Source organism: Crotalus tigris, unplaced genomic scaffold (genome assembly GCF_016545835.1).
Source record: "Crotalus tigris isolate CLP2741 ecotype Arizona unplaced genomic scaffold, ASM1654583v1 scf7180000018825.4774228, whole genome shotgun sequence".
Taxonomy (NCBI): Eukaryota; Metazoa; Chordata; class Lepidosauria; order Squamata; family Viperidae; genus Crotalus; species Crotalus tigris.
The window spans coordinates 318,292-336,292 of NW_024097215.1; the positions used below are offsets into that span (position 1 = coordinate 318,292).

At 40.6% G+C, this 18,001-nt stretch overlaps 1 protein-coding gene across 4 annotated transcripts in view; it reads left to right on the forward strand.

The window, feature by feature from the left end:
- The window catches only part of LOC120313992 (major facilitator superfamily domain-containing protein 8-like), a 57,549-nt gene that overhangs the window by 15,176 nt on the left and 24,372 nt on the right, over positions 1-18,001 (forward strand). For 3 of the 4 annotated variants that reach the window (XR_005558311.1, XM_039356570.1, XM_039356571.1), the window contains exon 2: positions 17,650-17,835. Coding sequence is in view for 3 of the 4 variants with exons in the window: in XM_039356570.1 (XP_039212504.1) it covers positions 17,650-17,835 (186 nt within the window). In the remaining variant the exon portion in view is untranslated. Of the gene's footprint in view, positions 1-15,799; positions 16,380-17,649; positions 17,836-18,001 lie in introns of those variants that run through there. The other variant, XM_039356572.1, reaches the window with a different exon arrangement.

Genomic DNA, 18,001 nt, shown 5'->3' on the forward strand with positions numbered 1-18,001 from the left:
ATAAGTCGAGGACTACTCAACTGGTGCAGCACCGTTTGCAGAATGGGACTTTTGGCGGGCTCAGCAGGGCAGAGACAGCCTGGACAATTCCTATTGGCTTTTGAAAGCCAATAGAATTAGACTCTATTCAAGAGAGTCTATTCTATTGGCTTTCAAAAGCCAATAGAATAAAAGGGAGTAGCACAGCTAAGGAAAAGGGGGAAAAAATGGCGGACTGCGTTGTTTGGCAACCCCTGTGAAATGGTCATTCGACCCCAAATGGGGTCTCGACCCACAGGTTGAAAACCACTGGACTAGGGTAAGGCCATGATGTCATGGAGATAATCTTGTGTGGTCGCTAAGAGATGATAGTTGCTTGATGCCATATATCAGATAGAATAATAGAATAACAAGAGTTGGAAGGGCCATTGGAGATCTTCTAGTCCAACCCCCTGCTCAAGCAGGAGACCTATACCATTCTAGACAAGTGGCTGTCCAGTCTCCTCTTAAAAGCCTCCAGTACAGAGCATCTACAACTTCTGGAGGCAAGCTGTTCCACTGGTTAATTGTTCTCACATTTAGGAAATTTCTCCTTAGTTCTTGGTTGCTTCTCTCCTTGATTAGTTTCCGTCCATTGCTTCTTGTCCTGCCTTCTGGTGCTTTGGAAAATAGGTTGATTCCCTCTTTGTGCAGCCCTCAAATATTGGATCACTGCTATCATCCTTCTTTTCTAATCAAGGAGAGAAGCAACCTAGAACTAAGGAGAAATTTCCTGACAGTTAGAACAATTAACCAGTGGAACAACCTGCCTCCAGAAGTGGTGAATGCTCCAACACTGGAAGTTTTTAAGAAGAGATTGGACAGCCATTTGTCTGAAATGGTATAGGGTTTCGTGCCTGAGCGGAGGGCTGGACTAGAAGACCTCCAAGGCCCCTTCCAACTATTGTTATTGTTATTATTGATATTGATAAGTAGTGGGCCTAAGACAGAATTTTTTTTATTAAAAAGTTTTTTATTTATAATACAATTAAAACAAAAATGGACAAGCGTGACATTCCAGAGTAAGTATTCCTAACAGTTTGTTTCTCGTGGTACAAAAACTTAATACATCATTCTTAACCTCTATATAAGCCTCATCCTTCTATGTAATACAGTTAAATATACAATTATATGTACAGTTATATATATATTTCAATCCTATCGTTAACTTGAGATCTGAGCAGTTCTCCTTAATTCATACCCACGGTAAAATTTGTCCCAGATTTCATAGTATTTGAGTTCTTGTCCTTCATAATCATTGTAAGCCTGTCCATCTCAGCACATGAAAGGATTTTATACAGGATCTCTACTTCCATTGGAATTCCTTTATTCCTCCAATTTTGAACAAAAACCAGTCTGGAAGCCGTTAGAATGTGTAACATTAAATAAAGTACGCCTTTGTCGTACTTTTGCGTGATTATACCTAATAGAAAAAGTTCTGGTTTTGGCTCTACCGCTCGCTCTAGTATTTCTTCCAACCATTCTTTGATCCTATTCCAAAAATCACGAGCTCGCGTGCACTCCCACCACATATGATAGTATGTTCCAATTGTCAGATTACATTTCCAACATTTAGAGGAGACATTGGAACACATTTTAGCTAATCTTATGGGTGGGAGATGCCATCTATAGAACATTTTGTAGAAGTTTTCTTTGTAAGAGGTGGCCAAAGTAAGTTTCTTGTTTCTTGCCCATAGTTCTTGCCAGATGTGCAGGTCAAAATTAAGACCAAAATCCTTGCTCCATTTTAACATAGTCACTTTTACTTGTTCCTCATACATTGCCTGATCTAACAAATAGTGGTATAATTTTTTAATCATTTTATCCTCCGATCCCAATGTTATTATTGATATTGATGAGTAGTGGGCCTAAGACAGAATTTTGTGGTATCCCACTGCTTCCTTCCTTCTATGTAGATGTAGTACCATTGAGGACTACTCGTTCAGTATGGTTTGTCGGCCAGTTACAAATCCATCTGGTGTGATGCTGTCTGTCCCACATTTTTCTAGCGTACCAAGAAGTAGGCTGTGATCTACTTTATCAAATGCCGCAGTGAAATCCAAATATACTGTGTCCACTGCATTTCGCTGGTCCAATACTTTAGTCACTTTGTCAAAGAATGAAATAAGATTTGTTTGGCAAATCAGTCAATCAATCATGGTGTGAGCGCTGGGCATCCTGGCTCAGTAACTGTAATGCAGTGGTTCTCAACCTTTTTAATGCCGCGACCCCCAACCGGTCGTAAGTCGAGGACTACTCAACCGGTCGTAAGTCGAGGACTACTCAACTGGTGCAGCACCGTTTGCAGAATGGGACTTTTGGCGGGCTCAGCAGGGCAGAGACAGCCTGGACAATTCCTATTGGCTTTTGAAAGCCAATAGAATTAGACTCTATTCAAGAAGGTCTATTCTATTGGCTTTTGAAAGCCAATAGAATAAAAGGGAGTAGCACAGCTAAGGAAAAGGGGGAAAAAAATGGCGGACTGCGTTGTTTGGCGATCCCTGTGAAATGGTTGTTTGACCCCAAATGGGGTCCCGACCCACAGGTTGAGAACCACTGCTGTAATGGGATGTGGAAATGACCTCCAGGAATGCAGGGAAGAAAAGCTGTCTAGGAAACAGTTGGAGAAGAGAGGCAGGAGGCCTCAGTGGTTTAACGGTCAGAGGAAGAAACGGTCAGAGGAAGAAACGTAGGAAAGACCCACTCTAATTGTTCAGGTGCTTAAAAATGGTGACTGGAGATTTGTATCTTCAGATTTGCAAGATTAAGTTAACATAGCCTTACAATAAAGTAGAATTAGGTCATCTACTTAACGTTTCCTGACTGGTTCATCTGGAAGGGTGGACGTTAAAAAAAAAAAAAAGATTTATGGGACAGTGAACTAAGTGAACCCAACCAGTTGTGGTTTATTCATTAAACCATAATTTCAGAGATGTGGATGCACACATTTCTGTTTGTTTGTTCAGTTTCTATAGCTGTCCATCTCAGTCAATGACTCTTAAAGCAAGTTTGTTAAATTTAAATTTGAATTTAAAGGAAGGAAGCAAGGTTTTTTTTTTTAAAAAAATATTATTTATGGTTACAGGGTCCAAGTAGAAAGTTACAAATGCAATCTAAAACTTTGGCATTTTATTTAATAAATAAAATAACTTAACCAATATTATATAAAACACTTTAAACTCCAACTTATTTGTATTACTAAAGACCTTGTTTTTATAGCCATAGTTAAAAATCTGGCAGTTGCCTCTGTAATTTTAGGATTTTCATCTGCAGGTGAAACATTAACGTATTTGGAAGTAATAGTTAACCTATTTTTCACACTTACGGCTGTTGCAGCATCCCCGTGGTCACATGATCAAAAGATGTTTGGCAGCTGGCATGTACTCTTGTGATCACCTAGAGCAGTGGTTCTCAACCTTCCTAATGCCGCGACCCCTGTGGGCGGGGGCAGGAGGAGGGGTGGGATTTGCTCGGTCTCATTCTCTCTCTCACACACTTTTTCTTTTTCTCTCTCTGGTGCGCGCGCTCTGCCTCCTATCCTGTGGCTGGAGTGTGCGCTGGGCAGGCCGAGGGCATACGCGGGCCGTCGCCCAGCAACTGCCTCAGCCCAGGAGTGCCGCACCTGTGTGGTGCCACCCCCTGCGCCGGCCGAGGTGGAGCTGGTGAGGCACCGCCGCCTGCGATTTCATCATGCGGAGGGCCGCGTCTCCCCATTGGCTGCGCCGCTCGATGCTGTCGCGCTTCTGCGACATGATCTGCCGCCTCAACATCAGCAGCAGGAGCCTCCTCGCCCGCCTCCTCGCCACCCTCCTGCCTGATGCCTCGCTCCACGCGGCCCACACCTCCTCTTCCAGCACCCGGCCTCGCCGCCCAACCCCGCCGGACCCCGGCCTCGACGCCAGCATGGACAGACCCGCTGCCTGGAGACAGATAGAGGAGTGGTGTCTCAGTTCCTAAGACCATCAGAAATATGTGTTTTCCGATGATCTTAGGCGACCCCTGTGAAAGGGTCGTTCGACCCCCAAAGGGGTCGCGACCCACAGGTTGAGAACCGCTGACCTAGAGGCAAACAAAGTCATTACTAAAAGCCAACATGGGTAGAAGAGGAATGTAAACATTTTTAACGGATTTATCCACTCCAGAGAGAAGCCTTAGCTGCTCTTGAACCTCTGATCTTGTTCCCAGGAAGTAAATGTCAATTTTAGTCTTAGAGCTAGGCCAGGAGAAGCAGGCAGTGGGTTTCTTAATTTGCTGCAATAATTCCCATGCCATTCCTGGCATTGCATTGCCTTTTAGGTCAGCATGTGGAAAAAGATTCCTGAAGAAGGATAAGTAGGACACCCCTTTTGAATTCTGCCTTTAATCCATTAGCTGGGTTAGCGTGTGGGTCTAATTGTGACAAGATAATAACTGAGCTGATTCAGTCATCTTATGCAATCTCGTAGTGCCTATTTAAATGGAGTGTATTGTACACACCCAAAGAATGGGTTTACCTCATAAATGCATTGATTAAAGACGATGAGACAATACAATTTTCTTGCAACTGATGTTCTCAACCTTTTCTTCACCACAGCCCCCCCCCTTTAAATACCCTTTGTGGTTGTTGGCGGTGTTTTGTTCTACTTGGCTTCTGAACGTTTCATCACCAGGCTAGGTAACATCATCAGTGGGACTTCGGTTGACGTGTCTTGTTTCAGTTCTCCTCTGCTTATATTGATCTTATGTGGTCACATGGTTGGTTGGCTGCATGACTGACTGGTCACATCCTGCAAAGGTCATCTGGTGACGAGGAGGTTGGTGCTGTCGTTGGTTGCTCAATTGATCCATCTCCCTCTGGGCTCTTAGGCTGGTTGTAAATCAATATGCTTGTTGATTGACTCGTTTGTTGAATACCGGGCTTTGACAAATTCGTGTGCGTGGCGTTTGGTGGCATGGCTCATGATTTTTGTTCCATCCCAGTCAAACTGGTATTAGTCGTTGTCAGTGTGAGTCGAGATCAGGGATTGGTGGTCGTCTCGGTTGACTGCTAGTCAGTGTTCGTGGATTCTTGTTTTCGGTTGTCGTCCTGTGGCCACATTTTATGGCCACGGACCCCCAAGACACGACTCAAGATTTAAATCATGACATTTCTTCAAGCCTTCGTGGACCACCTGTGATGACATCTTGAACCCCCCCAGTGGTCCATGGACCATAGATTGAGAACCAGTGATCTGGATTATCTATCGTTCGGGTTCAGGACAACGTTGAGCAGCTCATGCATTTGATGCTTCTTCGGATCATCCGTTGAAGAATGCTGCGCTCCATTTTGGGTTGGCAACGAGGGAAGAGCACAAACCTTAGCCTAAAATCTTGAGGGGAGGAGAAGGTTGACTAGCACACACCACTGGATGTAGAACTGCAAACATTATTTGGTGCTTGGTCAAGCATAATATGTTGTATTGTGTGTCCTGGTGTTTTTCAGCCAGAAAAGCAGGCGGTGTTTCTTAGTTAATGGGCTGGGGCCCATTAAATGCATTAAATGCCAACTAGCAGGACACTGATTCGCTTTTCTAAGAAAGGGTTAGAACCAGTTTTGTTCTTAGATTGACAAGTCTGCCTTATCGTGCACTTGTTTTGCACGGGAGCTATAGAATGAAGCATTGTTAACCATGGATTTGAGATGACAGCTCTTTATTTTGACACTGGACACGTCAGGGAGCCTTTCAAACAGAGCACAGGACGGTTCTGGATAGGCTTGGATACACGTTCACATTAATAAAAAATAGTGGAAGGATTCATACATTGCACTAAGCCAGGGGTCTGCAACCTTGACAACTTTTTAAGACTTGTGGACTTCAGCTCCCAGAATTCCTCAGCCGGCTATGCTGGCTGAAGAATTCTAGGAGCTGAAGTCCACAAGTCTTAAAGTTGTCAAGGTTGCAGACCCCTGCACTAAGCCATAGTTTGGTGGACAAACCACCACTGACTAGAAGATTCATATGACGCAGGGAGGCCAGGATAAATGAGGCCAAATCCTCATTCTCCAATTTATGGCCAAGGAGTGCCCTGAGATTGTGCTAAAGGGTTGCTAAATTAAGTGTAAAAATACTTTGGAATCTTTATGAATCCATTTTGGATCTTAGAACCATCAAACCGTCCCCACGTATCCCAAAAGGTGAACATGTTTGCCTTGGTTCACCCAAGCAAATCTGTACGGCTGGGAAAAAATCTAGCCTAGAATTGGTTGAGGTTGAGATAGGTGGCAACTAAATTTAACAAATAACTAAATTTAACAAATAACAAACAAAATAGCCTGTTAGGATTTTTAGAGCAATATAATGATAATAATACACTTTCTGTAGATCCTCGAGGCTGGCGTTGCATAATCCAGTGAACCATGTTATGGTTTAACATACTGTCCTGTGTTGAAAATGGTGCCATTAAAAATTTAGATTTTCAAGTATCAGCTGACTGCTTCAGCACACCGTATACCGGGGCTTTTCAACCAGTGGTACGGGTACCACCTGTGGTACATTGGCACCTGGCAGGTGGTATGCAACCATCCTAGAAAAGTGGTAGTGGGGGAGGGGAATGAGCTGAACCGGTGGCAGCACCGCACAAGCCTGAGTGAGAGATGGCTGGAGCTGCAGGGCTTTCAGGGCTCAGCGGAAGTGCCAGGATCAGCGCCAGGCTCCAGCTGGAGCCCGGCGCTGATCCTGGTGCTTCTGCTGAGCCCTGAAGAAGCACCAATCAGCTGGAAAGCAGCACTGATCCTGGTGCTTCTGCTGAGCCCAGAAGACGCGCCGATCAGCTGGAATGTTGCAGCATCTCCAGGGTCTTGTGATTTACATTCAGATGCTTGGCAACTGATTCATATTTATGACGGTCACAGTGTCCCAGGGTCATGTGAAGTGACCAAAACCTGCTGCAACCACCCAGCAGACAGGGGGAATAAAAACCAAACACCTCCCACCCCACCCCCACTGTGAATCCTCAACAGAAATGCTCACAACAATGAAAACCTCAGACTGGAGGAAGAGTGCCACCAGGTGGGCAGGCAGGTGTCTTGCTCGGCTGTGGCTTGGGGGGCATTTTTTTCAGTGCCATTGTAACTTCGAACAGTCACTAAGCGAACTGTTGTAAGTCAAGGACTATCTGTACTTTATCACTTTTTTCCTTTTTTTTTTTTTTTTGGTCATCAAGTTTTTAACACCTTGCTAGGCGACTTGGATGTTGCCATATCCTAAAAGTGATACAATGGGTGAAAAGGTTGAAAAGCCCTGTCGTATGCAACGATTGAAAATAGTAATTTCTATTGACATGGCAGTACCCAGGGGTAGCAGAGTCAAGGAAAAAGAATTGGAAGAAATGATGAAATATCGGGCTGTACTGATCATACGGATTATGGAGATATCTTGCAAAAGTCATATCTATAGTTCACAAAATAACAACAGAGCAGATAGATTTTTAAAAGAGAAAAATTAACTCTGGATTTACTAAAAAAAAAAAAAACCCAAAACCAAAAATTCCTCTCCTTGTTAATTTGGATTATTTCTAATTTTCTGGCTGGACTTTATCTTTCTAAAAGGTGGGATTTGTTCATGCTTTGCACTGTGCTATTCTCTGAATAAATATCCAACACTCAATTGCAAAAAGGAGCTTTACTTGCAACTGCTTCCATCCTGTGAATTTGTCTTTAACACCATCGAAGACAACATCTGCCTATCCCAGGTGGTTGGTGTTCTGCCCGGACTGAACTCGTGGCTCTGAATCCAATCAAAACAGTCAGATAACTAGATAGAAATGAATTAAACAAACATTTATTGTCCAGGAATTCTAAGCAGAGACTTACTATGCTGTAGATGCATCTGGTTTTCCATATTTGTTCATTCCTATAGGTAATTTAATATTGAATTTTCCCCTCTTCTTCTGCTGAGAGTCACATGTTGGCAAAACACATGTGGCTGGATGAACAAAGGCTTCCATCTGGCTTGTGTCCAGGAAGTCTCCCAATGACCCTTTTGACTCCTCCCACTGACCCATCAACATACCCAGCATTTAACCCAATAACTGCCAGATATTCTAACATACTAATACATGCTCCCTAGTTATTGTTGCGTAGGTCTATGCTAAGTCCAGAACAGTTGGGAAGGTGGATTAAACCCCCAAATCCAGTCTAAACACGTGGTCAACTGTGCGATGAGACATAATAATAATATGCTTTTGGGTAATAATACAGCTTCCTAATCATAGTGGCAGTTCACTAAAGAAGACACATTAAGGCTTAGTGCTGTGTGTGAATCAGATCTTCTGTTTCCTTTGTTTATGGATAATGAAGACTATAAATCACCACATGAGGAGGGCTCCAAATTTTTAAAAAAAGCCTTGATCGGTCTTCCCCTGTTTAAGTCGTGTGTCTGCATAAGAATAATTTGAAAGTTTGCATAATCTTTCCTTGGTTTTGCAACCAGAATTGAATAGTACTTAGTCAAGCTTTTGTTTGCAGAGGGCACCAGTGCAGCCAATTGTGCAAACCTGGAAGATGTATAATTAAACAATCACGTTAAGGCTATTATAAAGAAAACTGGTTTGTGATGCCTTAGCCCAGTTATCAAACTGCTTTCCTTCCAGGAAACTGCAGGTCCAGAGCTGACGATGTTGAAACCTCATACTTAGAAACCAGCCTTGTGAAGAATAAATATGCATATAAGCATGGAAGGTGTTCAGTGGGGTTTTCAATTGCTGTACCAGCTCTTTTATGACTCGTGGACTTAACTCCCAGAATTCTCTTTTATGACTCGTGGACATCAACTCCCAGAATTCCTGAGCCAGCATGGCTCAGCTTGGAAAGCTCTCCCTTTCCCCTCAGCGTGGCTGGTTCAGGAATTCTGGGAGTTGAAGTCCACGAGTCATAAAAGAGCCAAGGTTGCCTACCCCTGAGCTAGACTGATTCCTAAAGATTGAGAGACCTTGGAAGCAAATGAATCTCACTCCGATGAAGCTTCTTGACGCTTTATTAATGGTTCAGAATTTGGGGGACAAGGACACTCTGCGGGAATAACGTACCCCACGTTGCTTCCTGGGCTCTTGAGAGAAATAAATTGCAAGATCAGAAAAGAGAGGGCTCAGAAATATGATCTTGAGCTTTGACAGGCCTGGATTCAAATGACCATGAATGGGTCAAATGGAGGAGTGGTGAAGTGGGACTGGGAGAGAGTTGAATCACGTTCTAGTTGCCCCTCAGCCATTAAAGCTTCCTGGGTGTAATGGCCTGGGCAAAAGATCTTGTGAGACCTCAGGAAGAGCCATAGACTGGACAATCTGTATATAAAAGATTTCTCAGCCGTCGGAAGGAGAGGAGGGTGTGAGAAGGACATTTCAGAAAAGTCTAGGCCAGGGGTAGGCAACCTTGGTTCTTTTTTTTTTTTTTTTATTGAAATTTTTCAAAAATTTTACAAATAAACATCCCCCCCCTCCCAAACCACCCCACCCTCCCCCCCCGACTTCCCAGAACTGAATATAGGATTATTTAACAAATTTTAAAAAATAACGTTTACAATTTATAAGATAATTAACAAAAATAATAAAGATCATAATAATAATATATATAATAATATGTATAATAATAATATGCATAACATAAGCTTTAAAATGAATAATATGTACTAAAAAAGAGAGAAAAAAAAGGAAAAAGAAAAGAGAGAGAGAGAGAAAAAAGAAAAAAGTAGACGAAAAATAAAACATATATATATAAAAAAAAATATATAAGTAATAATACGTAAAAAAAAAAAGGAAGAAAGAAAGAAGGAAAAAACAATCATTACAAGTTATAAAAAAGCTAAATGATATTTTTCCATATCCAAATTATATTGTATGAAATTTATCCATTTTTCCCATACTGCAAAAAATTTCTCTTGAGATTGCTCCTTTAAAAAAGCCGAAATCTTTGCCATTTCTGCCAAATACGAAACTTTATGAAACCACTCTTGCAAAGTAGGCAAGGATTCCTTCTTCCAATATTGCCCTATTAACAGCCTAGCGGCTGTAATCAAATTTAACATCAATATAACCTCCTTAGCATCACAATCAATAACAATACCTAGTAAAAATAATTGCGGAGTAAATTTTACCCTCAGTTTAAAAATTCTTTGGATATTCCACCATATCTTAATCCAAAAAGCTTTTATATGCTTACACGTCCACCAAGTATGATAATAAGTAGCATCCAAATGTCCACATCTCCAGCATTTCGGCTGCAGATTAGGGTACATAATGGACATTTTCTTTGGATCAAGGTGCCGTCTATAAAACATCTTATAAAAATTCTCTCTTAAATTTTGCGCTTGTGTGAATTTAACATTTCTTATCCAAATAAGTTCCCAGGTATCCATTGAAATCGTTTCACCAATATTCTGTGCCCATTTAATCATACAATCTGTAACTAATTCAGGTTCTGAGTCCAATTCCACTAAAACCCCATAAACTCTCTTAATATGGGTTGGCCTTTGATCTCTTACTTGTTTTAAAAGAGCTTCATCTTCTCTAAGCCAGCCCATTTTACAATCCATATTCCATCTGTCCACTATTTGTCTGTATTGGAACCATGAATAAGTTAAATTTTCATGCGTTAATTCTTCCAAAGATTTTAACTGCCAATCTTGGCCATCCCATCTAAGTAACTGTGCATAAGAGACCATATCCATATTAACCCCTTTCCTTATACCTTCTATGGCATGCCGAGGTATAGCCCATAATGGTATTTTGAAGTCACTTTTATAATACTTTCTCCACACTCTAAGCAAAGAGATTCTTATAATATGAGACTTGAAAACCCAATCCACTTTTTTATTAAATATTAAATAGGCATGCCATCCAAAAAGTAAGTCCCAACCTTCCAAATGAAGTATTTCTATATTTGTTAAATTCACCCAGTCGCTGATCAATGTTAATACTACAGCATCATAATACAAGTTCATATTTGGTACCTTGAGTCCTCCTCTCTCACGAAAATCTTGCATTATTTTAAGTTTCACCCTTGGTTTTTTCCCTGCCCAAACAAATTTATTAATACCTTTTTGCCATTCATCTAAATTACGTTCATTCTTTAAAATAGGTAACATTTGAAACAAAAAAAATAAACTTTGGCAGGACATTCATTTTGATAACTGCAATTCTACCCATAAGAGATAACTGTAGATTGTTCCAATTTTTTAAATCCTTCTGTACCTCCATCCACAGCTTTTCATAATTATTTTTATACAGTTTTGCATTAGAAGCAGATAATGTGACCCCCAAATATTTTACCTTATCAACAATTTCAAAATCTGTTAAGTTAACTAAAACCTGTTTATCACCATTAGTCATATTTTAGCTAATATTTTGGTCTTATTATTATTAATTTTAAAACCAGAAACACATCCATATTGTTGAATCAATTGTAATAATTTTACCACCGAACAGGTAGGTTGAGACAGAGTAACAACCAAGTCATCTGCAAAGGCTCTTAATTTATATTCTTTTTTATTAATTTCTAGTCCTTTTATTTCTTGAGACTCCCGAATTTTAATCAACAAAATTTCCAATGTTAAAACAAACAATAACGGAGATAACGGGCATCCCTGTCTTGTTCCTTTTTCTATTACAAAAGCCTCTGACAAACCCCCATTTACAATAAGTTGAGCAGTCTGTTTTTGATATATATTAGATAATACTTGTAATATATTTTTTCCAAAATTCATCTCCTTAATTAAACATAACATAAACTGCCAATTCACTTGGTCAAAGGCTTTTTCAGCATCCAAAAATATCAGGCCTGCAGAGACTTGGTTATTCTTTTCTAGATACTCTAATAAGTTAATAATTTGTCTAACATTATTTTTCATATACCTTCCAGTTATAAAACCCGATTGATCCTTATGTATAAACTGCTGCAAGATCCCCATAAACCTATTAGCTAAAATTTTTGCAAAGATTTTATAATCCACGTTTAAAAGAGATATAGGCCTGTAATTTTTAGGCAATGTAAGATCTTGATTATCTTTTGGAATCAATGATATAAATGCATTACGCCAAGATGGAGGGATCTCTAAACCCTGTAATAAGTTATTAAACAATTCACACAATGGTTGAGTCATCTCTTCTACTAAAGTTTTGTAATAGATAGATGTCAACCCATCCGTACCCGGCGCTTTGCCCAATTTCAATTGTTTAATAGCTGTAACAATTTCTTCTTTAGTAATTAAGCCATTAATCTCTTTTTCCTGATCTTCTGTTAATTTAGGAAAGTTAACTTTACCTAAATAATTGTTTATATCTGTAGTTTGAATATTGGCACTCTTGTATAATTTTTGATAGTATTCTAAAAAGGATTTCTTAATCAATTCTTTCTGATAAACCAATTTACCATTATAATTTATTTTATCTATATTCCTCTGTTTCTGTTTCTTTCTTAACTGATAAGCCAACCATCTCCCTGGTTTATTAGCATTACAAAATGTATTTTGTTTCATAAATAATAAATTGGTTGCAGCTTGATCAGCCATCAACATGTTAAATTGTGTTTTTAACAGTTTTAAAGCTCCTTTCACCTTTTCATCTAAAGGATTTGAAATTAAAAGTTTCTCTTTTAATTTAATCTCCTCTTCTAAATCTTTACGTTTCTGAGTCTGTTTCTGTCTATGCAGATTATTCATTTTTATCAAAATACCACGCATAAAAGCTTTACTTGCATCCCACACCATTGACATTGATGTTCCCTTATTCATATTTAAAGCAAAATATTCCTTTAAACATTCCTTTAATTTATGAACATTTTTTTCTTGTTTGAATAAATTCTCATTCACCCTCCAGGATCTCCTGTCTTCTTTCTCAGCAAACAGTTCCATCCATACTGGACTATGGTCAGACAATGTCCTAGGAAAAATTTTTACATTCTTCACCCTGTTGTATAAGTCTGTTGTGATCAAAAAGAAATCAATTCTTGAAAAAGATTGGTGTCTATCTGAGAAGAAGGTAAAATCCCTTTCTTCTAGGTTGCGTTCACGCCAATAGTCCCTCAATTCCCAATCTTCTTTCATGTCAAAAAAGGCTTTAGGTAGTTTAGCCTGTTTAAAAAAGGTAGAAGAGCCTTTTTTGTCCTTTTGTATGTCTAAGACACCATTCCAGTCTCCCATTAAAATCACAGATCTATAATCCAACAAAGTTATTTTCTGATGTAGCAACCTATAGAATTGCTCCTGTTGCTGGTTTGGTGCATACAACCCCACAATAAGAATTTTCTTGCCATATAAACCAAGTTCAAGCATAACATATCTTCCATGAGGATCTGATTCTAACAGGGTAGCAGATAAGTTCTGTTTAACATAAATTACCACACCCCCTTTTTTCCCAGGGGCGGGAGATACAAAATGAGATCCCAAACGAGGATTGTTTAAGTATTTTTGGTCTTTAGATGTAATATGAGTTTCTTGCAAACAGATAACATCATTGTTGTGTTGTTTCAAATAATGGTAGATTTTTTTTCTCTTTTGAGGAATATTTAATCCATTAACATTCCAGGTCAGGAGCTTTGCCATCTCCCTTGGCCTTAAGCCTGGAGAAGATCCCCTCAAATTCTGCTACTGAAGAATATGTTGCAGAGCTTTTGGGTCTTGCTCCTCCCACCGGCACTGAAACAATTTGCTGAGTAGATTCTTTGATTTCTTTTTCTTTTTTCTGTTGTTCTTTTTCTTTACGTTTGTGTGCTGCACGGGTCATTCTCTGTTCTTTAACCTCTACTTGAGACATCCATACCACCTGTCCAGCAGTCATCGCACCTGTATCTTCAGATTTCTGTTCCATCTCTTTATCACTCAGAACTTTGTGCATCATGGGCAAAGGTGAGCCTGCACCCAGGACCGTTTTATAAAATTCCTTAGCTTTAGCAACTGTGTTAAGTCTATAACGTGTCCCCGCATGGCTCAAAACAATGCCCATCGGAATCTCCCATCTAAATGGCATTTGTCTTGCTTTAAGTTCATTTGCTAGAAAAGAAAAATCTTTTCTGCTTCTTAAAATTTTAGGTGGAATTTCCTTTAAAATAATAATATCTTGAGCAGCAATCTGGAATCTTTTATTGTAAAAAATTTGCAGAATCTGATTTCGCAAGGACTTCTTAGCAAAATATATCACCACATCTCTAGGCAGATTCCTCTGTTTTGCAATCCAAGAATTAACTCTATAAATTCTTTCCACTTCCCCACGTAACTCATCTTTGTCTATATTCAAAATAACAGCCAAGTCATTAATCACCATTTCCATCAGATCTTGAGTTTTATCTTCTTTCAGGCCCCTTATTCTCAAAGCATATTCCATCTGTCTATACTGGAACATAAGAATATCATCTTGTGAAGTTTCCACTTTTTTCTCCATATCTTGGAATTTATAGTCCAAAAGTTCTACTGTTTCTTCAATTTCCTCCACTCTAGAGTCCAGCTTCACAACCACTGAAGCCACTCCAGATAAAGCTAGAAGTATATCATCCCTCAATATAGTATTATTCTGTTCTAAAAGCTCCTTCATCTCTTTCTTCATTTCTTCCTTGCTTTCAAATTTATTCTGTTCCAAAAGTTGCTTCATTTCCTCCCTAAACTGTGACACAGCACTTACCATTATTTCTTTAATGTCTTGTGCTGATGTGCCAGATGGGGGAGGGGAGGGTGGAGTAGTTTTAGGTTGCTGCACTGAGGGTATTATTTTAAGTTGTTGTTGCACAGTAGAGGTAGCAGGAGAAGAAGTTACCTTAGGAGCTGTAGTAGCTGGTTGTCGTTTTGAAGCCATTTCAATTTATCTTTCTTTCTTCGTAAAAATACCAATAAAAAATAAATAGTCCAAAAGTTAAAAATAAGGTAAAATAGGATAAAATGGAATCAATTTAAGAGCTCCCAAAAGATAAAGAAAAACTTAAAAAGGAAAGCAGTATTAAACAACAGTTTAACCACTTCCGGTGGTTAAAGCGGTGGAGATGGCGGCTACTTTGTAGCCGTCCTCCTGAGATGGTGTCAGATCCGCGGAGCACAGCGTTCATCAGCTGGCCCGCGGCTCGCAATCCCCTTCCCGGGCGAAGGGAAGGGGTAGAGATCGCATGAATAGAGGTAGAACCTCTTAACCCTCCCTGGATTTTTATTTTAGGGGGGTAGAAAGAGTGTTCCCTCGGAGTTCATTGCCTTCTCCGCCTCTCAGCTGTCTTTGTTTCTTCGGAAACAAAGCGAAACGCCGCTACCATCTCCGTATTTAAAGTAACCGTGAGTAATCTTAAACCTGACAGAACTGTTTAAAGGATTTTATTTATAGTTTAGTTTTATTTTATTTTTTTTTAGTTTATTTAGTTTATTTAGCATGTGTTGATTTTTTCTTATTTTTTGAGCTTTCTCTTTTTTTTCCGGGTGGAAAAGTGAGAGTGAAAGTAAAATGGCGTTTTGAAAGTTTTTTTTTCTTTTGAAAGGCAACCTTGGTTCTTTTATGACTCGTGGGCTTCAACTCCCAGAATTCCTGAGCCAGCATGGCTCAGCTTGGAAACCTCTCCCTTTTCCCTCAGCATGGCTGGCTCAGGAATTCTGGGAGTTGAAGTCCACAAGTCATAAAGGAGCCAAGGTTGCCCGCCCCTGGCCTAGGCCTGTATTTTTCAACCTTGGCCACTCGGAGATGGGTAGACTTCAACTCCCAGAATTCCTGAGCCAACATGGGGGAACTATGGCCTTTCATGACTCTTGGACTTCAACTCCCAGAATTCCTGAGCTAGCATGGCTCAGCTTGGAAACCTCTCCCTTTTCCCTCAGCATGGCTGGCTCAGGAATTCTGGGAGTTGAAGTCCACGAATCATAAAAGAGCCAAGGTTGCCCGCCCCTGGCCTAGGACCACTCGATGTAGCCAACTCACCATGGCCAACTTGCTGCAGCTACCTCGTTCCAGGACATCTTGCCATGGCCAGCTCCCCAGAGGACAAGAGTTACACAAATGTTGAAGAAATGCTGGAATAGAATCATTAAAGAAAGAACGCAAAAGGAGGGGAAAAATAAAAATGTGAATGACAAAAATTAAAATAATTTTTTAAATTATTTTAACTACTTCAATTGAATTGTTGAATTGTCTTCCTGTGAGATGTCCTACGGTGAGTTGGCCATGGCAAGTTGACGGCACCTCAATGACCGGGGCAAGTTGACCATAGTTGGCTGTGCCTAGTTGACCGTGGTGAGTTGGATGACTCTAACTGTGGTCTGTTTAGGTAGCTCAGGGTTTCATGTATTGTGACAGTCCAGAAAATGGCTTTAGAATAGAATTATGTAGTAGCCAAATGTGATTGGACACACCAGGAATTGGTCTCCGGTGCGTAAGCTGCAATGGCCGTAAGTGTGAAAAACTTATGCACTTTTTTCAGTGCTGCTGTAACTCTGAATGGTTACTAAACAAATGTTTGTGAGGACTAATTGTTTCTCAGTCCAACCTCACCCACAGGGTGGTCTTTGTGGGGAGAATCACATCTTGTTCTGCACTTAAATACCAAAAAGAAATATAAGCACATATCAAATAAAAATACCTCTCCCGCGATGTATAAATCCTCAGTTTTGTTTCCAGCTTTCCCCTCCCCTTAGTTGTGGTTTCCGTAGGACCACATTATTGGCAATAGAAATGAGGGTTGTTGTTTTTTTTAAAGGGAAAACAAGCAAGATAAGACCCCCGCTTTACACTTTGGCATAAAGCTGTAATGTGGGTTTGTTGTTTTGGAGTTTGGGCTTTAGACTTTTGTATAAAGCCACCTACGGAGCTTCAAAGGAGTCACCCAAGCCCTGGCTTGGTTCTAAGCTAATTGAGAAACGTGGCTAACCACAGCAGCTGCATAGCTCGGATCAAAGGTTTGGCAGTCTGAAACAGTTGAGCAAAGCTGAACTTGCCATCCAGCCAGGGGAAAAAAGAAAGAAAAAAAAAAAAGCACCTTAGGGATTTCAAAATGAGAAAGGAAATAGTTGGGGCATAAGAGTAGAACAGTGTTTCTCAACCTTGACAATTTTAAGGCATGTGGACTTCAACTCCCAGAATTCCACAGCCAGCAGTGCTGGCTGTGGAATTCTGGGAGTTGAAGTCCACATGCCTTAAAATTGTCAAGGTTGAGAAACACTGGAGTAGAAAGAGATGCTTGGTGGGAATCTGCTGTTAGCCCTCATTCAAAATGATACAGGCAATCCTCCAGTTACAAACATTCATTTAGTGACCTATGACTGTTTTCCACGCTTAACAACCTTTCCAGCATCCCCACGGTCCCGTGATCAAAATTCTGACGCTGGGCAACTGGCATGTACTTAAGACGGTTGCAAGGTCCTGGGGTCACATGATCGCCTTTTGCGACCGTCTGACAAGCAAAGCCAATGGGGAAGCCGGGTTCACTTACCAACGGTGTTGCTAACTTAATAACTGCAATGATTCACTTAACAGCTGTGTCAAGAAAGGTCATAAAATGGGTCATAACTTGCTTAACGACCGTCAGTGGAAATTTTGGCTGAACTGTGGCCGTAAGCTGAGGACCACCTGTATCTTTGGCTATATAGGAAGGGCGTCTTCTGATGCATGCTTCTTTTGACCTGTTTCTTTTTTGTCTCTCTTTTCTCCCTCCATGGTCAGCGGTGATCCTGCCCACCATTTGGGCCTACCTGCAAAAGCTGAATGCCGAACCGTACTACTTGGGCCTGGCTCTCTCCGCATTTAGCTTCGCTGGCTTAATCACGGGCCCCTTCTTTGGATATTGGTCCGATCGGACCCATCGAACCAAAGGGAGCATCATGTTTGCCAACTTGTTTCAGATAGCAGGTAAGTGGGCCCTGCTGGGGGGAGGTTGGCACACGTTGCCCCTCACAAGTTACTTTGCCATCTTCTGCCCCCAGGTGAGCTGAACTGCTCTTCACCCATCCTTGCATTGACAGAAAGGTTGGCGTGGATTCTGCTTTGCCAAATCGCCGTTTTCTCTCTTTTGTAG